This window comes from Cajanus cajan, chromosome 10, assembly GCF_000230855.2.
Source record: "Cajanus cajan strain Asha chromosome 10, NIPB_CcT2T_4, whole genome shotgun sequence".
In the NCBI taxonomy this organism is placed as follows: Eukaryota; Viridiplantae; Streptophyta; class Magnoliopsida; order Fabales; family Fabaceae; genus Cajanus; species Cajanus cajan.
Window position 1 is genome coordinate 52,695,253 of NC_138526.1, and position 11,129 is coordinate 52,706,381.

The following is an 11,129-nucleotide window of genomic DNA, read 5'->3' on the forward strand; positions in this document are numbered from 1 at the left end:
AATTTCAACGAATTAATAGTATTGTACATTTTAAAAAATTAAAATATTAAATTAAATTTTTTAAAAATAATATAACTAAATTAAATTTTAAAAATAAATAGAAGAATTAAAAATATAATTTAAGTTATTTGTCAATAAAGAAGATGACCAATTGATCATCCAGTTAGACTCTTTGGGCCCAAATTCCTAGACTCTTTTCTTCTGCTGTGTGTAAGGAGCAACATGCTGCAAAAGACAGTCAGGCCCATAAAGATACGAAAAAGAATTCTGGTATTACTTTGAGAAAGGTTAGAGTGGGGAAGAGATAAATAACTTGTGTGAAAAGAAAAAAAAAAAAAAAAAAAAAAAAAAAAAAAAAGGACACAAATTAGAGGAGTTAATAAGGTTTTATTTATTTATTTTAGTCCAAAAATCATGTTTGATTCAGGAACATTGATTCATAATGTTTTGATAAGAAATAGAATGCAGAAAAATTAAAATAAATAAATTTAAAGTATTCAATTTAAAAGAAATTAAAATATAAAATAAAAAAATATTATATATTTGTATACTATAGAAATAAATAAATAGAAAAAATAAAATAAATAATAAATAAAAAGTAAAAGTGTTTGATTAAATAGAAATAAGAACCTACAAAAGTAAAAATAAGAAATAAATATTAAACTTTCATTAATTACTTTTTTTTTATTTTAATGGATCAAATCAAAATATTAAATCAATTACAAAAAAGTTATAATCAATTAAATTTCTCAATATAACAATAGTGGCCTTCGTAAAAGTTATAAACATGAAGTTTAATCAATTAAATAATATAAATTAAGTTTTTGATTTTACTTTAAAATTAATGTTTTTAAATATCAGTTTTCTTAAAATATTAATTGAAAATATTTTTTCTAAATAAATGGATCTTAAATTGTCAAAAATTAAACTTTTTATAATGTATTTTTCAAGTACATTAAAATTTGATCTTATTTTTATATCAAGATAGTTTTCTTTTTAATAGTATAATATATGCTCCGCATGATAAAATGTCATTATTATATTTTTCTGTTTTCGAAGGGGTAAATTAATCTAATTTTTTAAGACAAATGACATGACTTATATCTTTTAAAATGTTATATTTGCAAATGTTAATTGATTTGTTTTATATCAAAATATCAATAACGTGCCTCTTTTAATCCTATTTTATTATTGAACATTTTTAATATAAACCTTATTATATATATATATATATATATATATATATATATATATATAGTTATAGCCGACAAGTTATTTGAAAAGCTAAAAACTTAGTTGAAATGAAAAAAAAAACTTTTTAAATGAAATTGATTAATTTAATTTTTTGGATTAAAATTTTCATAATATTAATCATTAATAATAAATGTAGATTAATATAATTTTCATATAAAATTTATAACTGTGTAGATAATTTTTATGTATTTATAATTTATATTTTTATTTTATCTTTTTTTTTTTGCTTAAAGATTAGACATTTTATAATTTAGTTAATCGTTCATGTAATTTTTGTTATGTTTATATATATTTTTTTATAAATTATTCTCTATTTTATTATTATTATGGATTAACATTAATTAATAAATTATATTTATATATTAATATCAATTATATTACATATTATTATTAATTTATGGGTAATGTTTATTGGGTTTCTAATGAATGGTTCGTGATGGGTTGAACTATTTAGTAGTCTGTTGAGAGGTTTCTGGTCTCTACTGGTAAGGATATAGAACTGATATCCCATTATACATTTTCTGTGTCTTTTGCCTTTTCACCTTCTACCAGGAAGAGAGCAGTTTTTTCTCACGTTGTTCAAAACTAACATGAATGGATCCTTTATTGATTTTGGATACGCAATTCTTTCTAAATATTACTCAGACATACTATAATATTGTATCTTATATTATTCATTATTTGAGTTATCATTATGAATTTCTAATAATTTTCAGTTATCTTATTAACTATTTTTTAATTAGACGTAACTTTTTGGTAATATATGCACGTAAAACTCTTCATTTTGATAAAATAAGTTTATTAATCACATGACTGATAAATTAGTTGAAATAGTCAATCAAATACACTGGAAAATCAATTATTTAGAAGAAATCATATAAACTTATTTGATAAAAATGTTAAAAAGAGGTGATTGAAAATATATTATTATCAATATTTTATTACTCTAGACTTAAATATGGCTAAACGATCATTGTAGTGTAGTTTTAGAAACTTATTACCATAATGGGGCTGTTTTGAAACATTTTACACCTTTGGGGTTGTTTTACTGGGTGTCGCTATGGGCCACAGCGACACCTATGACACGTGGCAAATTTGGGTTTCAATATAAGCCATGAACGCCATATTAAACGAGTCGTTGTAGCTGGTGGAGACTTTTATAGAGGCGCTATAGGCTAAAGCGCCTTAAATCGGCTTAAAATAATGTGAAATAAATTAAAAAACAAAAAAAAAATTAAAAACTGAGGCGCTGTGGCCTAGGGCGCCTCCAAGGCGTTTGGGCTCACAGCGCCTCAAGTGGTCTGATATTTATACCATATTTAATATTTTATAAATACAAATAATGAAAATTAATTTTTTTAAAAATCTCTGATAAAAAATAAAAAAATAATAGAAATTTTTAAAAATATAAAGTTAAAAAATGAAGTAATATAATGTGAAATAAATTTAAAAACGAAAAAAAAAAATTAAAAATTGAGGCACTGTGGCCTAGGGCGCCTCTGAGACGTTTGGACTCACAGCGCCTCACGTGGTGTTTTTGTAAAGTATATATATTATATTTTATAAATATAAAATATGAAAAAAAATTTATAAAAAAATGTCTGATAAAAAATAAAAAAGAATTAAAATTTTTGAAAAATTATAACTTTTAAAAAGAGGTAATATAATGTAAAAAAAATTAAAAACAAAAAAATATATATATAAATTTGAGGCGCTATGGCCCAGAGCATGACCACACACAGGCTGACACGTGTCCACAGCTAATTTGAGGCGTTGCAACTCATAGCGCCTCATTAATTGACCGCCTGCGTGACCACACAAAGGCTGACACGTGTCCACACCTAATTTGAGGCGTTGCAACTCATAGCGCCTCACTTGGCGCGTAATAAATTCACCGCGTGCTTGGCCAATGAGACGCTGACACGTGGCACTGCGGTTAAAAACTTTTTGTATGTAATTTATAATTATTAAAAAATTAAATTTATATAAATTTTAAAATGATTTCATTTAATTCTGTGTTATTTATGTTAATTAAAAAAATATTTTATTTATATTTGAAATAGCTGTAATTTAATTCTGGTTAATTTAAATTTTTTCGTAAATAATTATATTGAAATTATAAATTGATATAATTTATTTCTGTGTAATTTATGTTTATTAAAAAAATAAATAATTACAAATTTATAAATGATTTAATTTATTTCTGTGTCATTAAATTTATATAAATTCTAAATTGATTTAATTTAATTCTGTGTTATTTATGTTAATTAAAAAAAATTGATTTATATTTGAAATACGTTTAATTTATTTCTGCTTAAATATTGAATTTATTTATTTTAATTCTGTTTTAATTTTATTTAATTAAAAAATAAGTTTATTTAAATTTTGAATTTATTTAATTTAATTCTGTTTTAATTTTATTTAATTAGAAAAAAAGTTTATTTAAATTTTTTAATTTATTTAATTTAATTCTGTTTTAATTTTATTTAATTAGAAAATAAGTTTATTTAAATTTTTAATTTATTTAATTTAATTTAATTCTGTTTTAATTTTATTTAATGTAAAAAATAATTGAAAAACGAAAAAAAAAAGGGGCACTATGAGCCACAGCGCCACTCAGGCGTACTGGGCCACAGCGCCTGTTAAGAAAATAATTTAAAAAATAATTGAAAAATGAAAAAAATAAATAAAAAATGGGGCACTGTGAGCCACAGCGCCACTCAGGCGTACTGGGCCACAGCGCCTACTAAAAAATAATGTAATAAATAATTTAAAAACGAAAAAAATAAATTATGTGGCGCTGTGGCTCACAGTGCCACTTTGGCGTACTGGGCAAGCCTATAGCGACACTGGTCCAGCCCAATCAAGCCTAAAAAAAAAAACCCACGTGTCATGAGTGTTATTATGGGCCATAGCGACACCCAATAAAAGAGCCTCAAAGGTGTAAATTGTTTCAAAAGAGCCTTATTTTGGTAATAAGTTTTTAAAAATGCGCTACAGTAGTCGTTTAGCCCTTAAATATAGGATACAACTTAAACAAACTTCTTTTGTACGCTTGTTGTCAATTTCTTAAATTAAATAGTGATATATAAACATTTTTTTTTTAATTTGATAACACATATCTAATTATAAAGGTGACTTAATATCAAAAAATTGTTCACGTATCATTAATTTTATTTAAAAATTTGATGGTAAAAATTACGTGCATGTTTGGATTGGATTTTGAAACTTGATTTTACACTCTCTCCACGTTGAAGATGAATTTTACGTGGAAGTAAATTTTTTTTACTTCAACTAAACTTATTGCTTTGAAACCAAACATGCACTACTTCAATTTCACCATCCACGTGAACGTGATTCCTCAATTTTGTTTCTATCGCACATAGTATATGCGCCAATCAGCACTTTTGCAATAATTAAATTGAATAGATAACTATACTTTTACACAATTTTTTAAACAATTATTACAATTTTGAAGAGAGATAAAAAAAAAAGGAAAATAAATAAAGAAAGTTTCAGGGGAAACAACCATTACAAAAAATCCTATAAATATTTGTTATTACTTTAATAATGGACAATTTTATCAAGAATAATATTATTTCCTTTTTTTTTATAATCATTTTGTATCATATCGGTCATCTTATTTCATAAATTTCTCCATTCTCTTGTTTTTTTTTTTGGGTTGTTGTACATATTATCGTGGGACATATATTGACGTGGAAATTACGTTACTCTTCTGTGAACATGTTGAGAAGTGAAGGTGAAGATGAAACCATAAGATAACCAAGAAATGAGACGACATTGATTATCGAAACCACATTAATTGAGGACCTCTAAAATATGAGATAAACACACTTGTCATGTTTTGCCATAAATATCTCTAATGGTTACTTTAAAAAAGAACAATTTAGGTGCTTTAAGAATGTTTCAAATATTTTTATAATGTATACATAAATAAAAGATGAGTTAATCACTACTATGCTAAAAAAAATTTACACCAACAATTAATTGTATCTTTTAATTATAATTATATCTTTTAATTATATTATATTATTATAAATATATTTATTTTTAACATTGATATGACATAATTAAAAGATATAATTGATTGCCCAATAAAAAATTTTTATTATGATAGTATATAAGTGATTAATTGAGTAGCTGAAAAAAGCAGTAAACCAGGGGCGAATTTATTCCTGGATGGGCTTTACATTAGCATTTATAGGCAAGGTAGATGAAAGTAGAGATTTAGAATAATTGAATGGCGTATGCGTATACGAAAGGAGGCTTGAGGTTTAGCTGGATTGGTTCAGAGCAACGTGGTAGTAGCAGAGGAAGAAAAGGGTCTGTTGTTTCATTGTTGAGCAAGGAGAAAGGAGGTGGTGGATGTTGGAATTTGGATAATAAAGGCAGCAACACCATCTTGGTCTCCGAGAAGCTTGGAGAGGCAGGGCTTCAAGTGCTACGCGAATGGGGAGACGTTGAATGCGCCTACGACCTCTCACCCCAAGACTTGTGCTCCAAGATCTCAGGTTGCGACGCTTTGATTGTCAGGAGCGGCACCAAGGTCACAAGAGAGGTGTTCCAAGCTTCCCAAGGAAGATTGAAGGTTGTTGGGAGAGCTGGTGTGGGCATCGATAACGTCGATCTCCACGCTGCCACTGAGTTTGGCTGCATCGTCGTCAATGCACCCACCTCCAACACCATCGCTGCTGCAGAACATGCCATCGCACTCCTTGCCACCATGGCTAGAAACGTTGCCATGGCTGATGCCTCCATCAAAGCTGGTATATATTTATTTATATATTTCTCATTACTTTCTACACATGCATGTGCAACACAACCTTCTTCATAATCATACATATATACTTGTTTCATTCATAATTCAATATTACAGGAAAATGGCAAAGAAACAAGTACGTTGGTGTTTCTATGGTGGGAAAGACATTGGCGATCATAGGATTTGGAAAAGTGGGATCTCAAGTGGCACGACGTGCGAAAGCGTTGGGAATGAATGTGGTTGTGCATGATCCTTATGCCTCTGCGGATAGAGTCCATGCTATCGGCGTTCATTTGCTGTCTTTTGATGAGGCCATCTCCAGTGCAGATTTCATCTCTCTCCACATGCCACTCACTCCATCCACCAAAAAGATATTGAACCACACCACTTTTGCAAAGATGAAGAAAGGTGTGCGCATCATCAACGTGGCCAGAGGCGGAGTCATTCACGAAGATGACTTGGTAAAGGCCCTTGATGATGGAATAGTTGCTCAGGTATGCTCCTTTTCCTTCGTTCATTCTCAAATCTCAATCAGCAAAACAATCCTCATTGGTATGGCTATATGGAACATGGAACAGGCTGCACTTGATGTGTTCACGGAGGAGCCCCCTCCCAAAGATAGTAAGCTAGTGCAGCACGAGAAAGTGACAGTTACACCTCACCTTGGAGCTAGCACAAAAGAGGCACAAGAAGGTGTAGCCATTGAAATAGCAGAGGCTGTGGTGAAAGCGTTGAAGGGGGAACTTTCAGCGACCGCTGTCAATGCTCCCGCGGTTTCACCTCAGGTATTTAATTAATGATAAACAAAAGTATGTCGATTAGTCATTAGTTGTCGTTATCATGTTAATGGAGAAAAAAAAAAGCATAGCATATATGTATTAGGCATATGTATATTTGAGTCATGAGTTAATTTGTATATACGATGAATGAATGAATGGAGCATGCATGCAGGTGGTGTTAGAACTGGGTCCATATGTTGTGCTGGCTGAGAAGCTGGGGCGGGTAGCTGTGCAGTTGGTGTCTGGAGGAAGTGGAATAAAGAATGTTAAGTTGGTTTATAGATCAGGAAGAGGGGCAGATGATCTTGACACTAGACTTGTGAGAGCCATGATCACAAAAGGCATCACTGAACCAATATCCGGTAAAGCCATCAACTTTGTAAATGCAGATTTCATTGCCAAGGAGAAGGGGCTCCACATAAGTGAGGAGAGAATAGTTGTTGATTCATCTCCGGAGCATCCTCTTGATTCAATCCAGCTAGAGATATCAAATGTGGAGTCAAAATTTGCGAGTGCTGAATCAGAGGGTGGTGACATAAGCATAGTGGGAAAAGTGAAGTACGGTACCCCCCCACCTGACATGTGTGGGATCCTTTGATGTGGATGTGAGCTTAGAAGGGAACCTAATACTGTACCGGCAGTTGGATCAGCCTGGTATGATTGGGTTGGTTGGAAGTATATTGGGTCAACATAACGTGAATGTTAGCTTTATGAGCGTGGGAAGGACATCTCGGAGAAAGGTGGCTGTTGTGGCTATTGGTGTCGATGAAGAACCAAACAAGGAAGCTCTTCACGACATAGGAGCTCTGCCTTCTATCCAAGAGTTTGTCTTTCTCAAACTCTAGTTGCAATTGCCTCACCATGCATCAGTACTTTGGATGCTAGCTAGAAAACCTATTTGTCACCTAATCAGAGGTTAAATATATATATATATATATATATATAGGCAACAATAGAGAGACACAAATAAATCATTAATTTTAATTAGGTCGTTGAAATGGTGATCTATCCAAATATTATTGTCAGTGTGTGCTTCTCCGTTGGCTTTGCAACAAGTTTTGCCATAGTCAGGGTCAAGGTTCGGCTATTTGCTTAATAAATTCTTGTAACTGTTGCTTCTTTATTTGTTATCCATGTTCTTAAATTTTAAATAGATACATAATGAAAGAATAAAAGGAGAGATAAAAGTTGAACAAATTTGTGAATATGATTAGCTAATTAATAGGATGCGATACAAATGAAGTTTTATATGGTTATCAATAATTAGTGCATGTTTGCAACCACATATTATACGTGCGTCAGTTGGTGAAACCAAGTCAAATAGCAAACTAAACGTGGAAGTCATATATATCAACTTCTCTATGATGCAGATCAAAGACATGCGATGTGAAAACAGACATGCTATCAGTAAAAAAAAAATAACACGTACTGAGCAATAATTTAAGTCTTACTCATCAATAATCCTCGAAGGAGTTCCCTTTAAGTATCTAATTACTCTGTATGTTGAGTTATAATGTGTCATGGTAAAGAAGCTAATGAACTAGCTAGCTTAGCAAACCAAGATAATATCTAATCTAGTCCTAGGTAAGCAGCGAAGTCTCTCGTAGCCTTCTATATCCCAAAACATTCTCATATGCCTTGCTTGAATCTTAATGAAGGGGTCCAGAGGAGTTCTTGCTGGCTTAGACCTAAGTAATCATCATGTAGCAAATCAAGATAATATTACTCTTTGTGAAACTTTTTGGTAGAATCAATATTTATATATTAAACATTAACCTTTATTTTTTAAAGAGTTTTTAGAAATTTCTACGAGAAATTATAGGAAATTTTTTAACCACTTATCTAATTTAATTTTAATTAATTAATTAATTATTAATATATTAAAATAAAATATCAATAAATAAAAATATTTTTTTACAACATAAATTATTTACCATAAATCTAAAATATAATTTATATATCTAAAAATATTTATGCATACTTATTTTAAATATAATTTATATATTCAAATATAATATTTTTATATATAATTTATTGTAAATTTTAATTATATCACTATAATAAATATGAATGTGCATTTTACAACTTAAAATATTAGTTTACATATAATCTAGTTATCTAACAATTTCATCAAAATCATTAAGATTTCATATGAATTTTTTCTCATTTATTTATTTATTTTCTTAACCTTTTTTTTCTCTCTATCTTTTCCGTCTCTCGCTCATCTTTTTTTTTTTTCTCTCTCATTCTCCTCTATTTATTTGCTATATATTTTTCCCTCCATTTCTCCCCTCTCTATATTCTTCTCTTCTCCCCCCCCCCCCCCCCCCTCTCTCTCTCATTCATCTTTCATTTATTTTTCTCATTTATTTTTTTTCTTGGTTTTCTCTCTATATTTTCTCCTATCATTTTTTATTTGTCAATAATGTATTGTATTTTTATCTATCAATATTGATATATAATTTATTTTTAATTATTAAATAATATATATTGTTAAAAAATTTAAATTAATAAAATTTAACAAATATTTATTTTGAATAAAATTTAATATTGAAATATAAGTTTTTTAAACATATATTAAAAATATTTTTCAACAATTGTACTAGTTAATGAATATCATAAATTTGAACATATTGTTCAAATTCAATAATATGAATGAAAAAGATATAAATGTATTGAGAGTTGTACATAGAAAAATGTTAATTAAGATGACATAAAATTAGAATCAATTTTTTATTAAAAAATTGAAAATTATATTAATTTAATTTTCTTTATTCAAACCTCATAATTTATGTTATATATATTTTTATAATTATATTATTTTAAAAATATATATTATCATTTGAAATCTAATTAAAAAAAATTTAAAACCCTATAAATTTTTAAGATACAAATCTATTAAAATTCATATTAAAAAAATGAGTAAATTGCATTATCATTTTTTAGTGATAAGAATATTACATTATTATTTTCTCTTATGTTAAAATATATAATTTAGTTTATAGAACTTATCTTTATTAATGTAAATTATACTTCCTTCCATTGAGAAATGTAGATATTATACTATTCGTCCTGAATATATTAAAATATAAAACAAACTACATTTTATCGCCTAAAAATATAAATATTATATTATCATTTTAATGTGATATTAACTCAACGAATACTCATTATAAAAATTTAAAATTTAATTATTCAAAAAAATATACTTTTAATTAAAATATATTTTAAAATACTTTTAATTCATCATCAATCATTCACTTGATTAAAAAACTGTAAAATATATGATTAAATTTAAATTAATTATTAAAAGAATAAATATAATAGAAACTACAAAATAAATTATATATACGTTTTTATATACACATCAATAATATAATATAAACTAACTTATATATATATATATATATATATATATATACATAAGTATTAAATTTTGTAATAATTATATTTTAGTTAATATATAAATAACAAATATACATATTTTAGTATTAAATTAATTAAATATAATAAATAATACATATAATTAATGTTATATAATGTAAATATTATTCTGTTTAAATATTTGTTAAAAAATATTTCATTAACTTCGTCAATTAATAATATCAATTTTATTTTACTTACATAAATATATCATTTTTATTTTGTTATATAATTTTAAAAATATTTGTAAAGATAATAATGAAAAATATTTTGTAAGGTATATAGTTAAAAGATACAGGTTAAAACCATAATTTAGTTCCTTATAATATTTGTTTATTTCAGTTTAGTCCCACTTTAATTTTTTGTTTCAATTTGGTCCCTAATAATTTAAATTATTGCAATGTCAGACTTCCGTCCAAATTATTTAAACGGAGTTAACTGTTGGTCACTTGGATGCCATGCGGATGCCAAATTTTTTAATGCATCTAGAGCCAGAACGACACATTCTGAAACCAGAACGGCCCGTTCTAGTTGCACTCTTGATGTGTTAATTTTGCACCTGAAACGACCGTTTCAGATGCAAAATTAACACATCAAGAGTGCAACCAGAACGGGCCGTTCTGGTTCCAAAATGCCAAACACAAACTCGATGATTATAGTCAGTGACAGATCCATAAATTTTAGATTGTGGGGACAATACTTATTTATATATTTGTAATATTAAAAATTTTACATATAATTTTTAAAAGTATACATATATATTATAGTTATTTTTTACAAGTTTTTATATCTACAATTACGATTAAGGATGAAAATAAACTAGGTCAGATTATGTTATATTATAATTTAACAGAATTAAACCTAATTTTTATTAAAAATACATGTTATTAATA

At 27.5% G+C, this 11,129-nt stretch overlaps 1 protein-coding gene across 1 annotated transcript; it reads left to right on the forward strand.

The window, feature by feature from the left end:
• Positions 1-5,394: 5,394 nt before the first annotated feature.
• On the forward strand, positions 5,395-7,950 carry LOC109812684 (D-3-phosphoglycerate dehydrogenase 2, chloroplastic). The gene is given in 5 exon segments (XM_020376704.3): positions 5,395-6,041; positions 6,152-6,528; positions 6,613-6,819; positions 6,986-7,381; positions 7,383-7,950. Coding segments are annotated over 5 exon segments (1,782 nt in total). The 5' UTR covers positions 5,395-5,515; the 3' UTR covers positions 7,659-7,950.
• Positions 7,951-11,129: the final 3,179 nt, after the last annotated feature.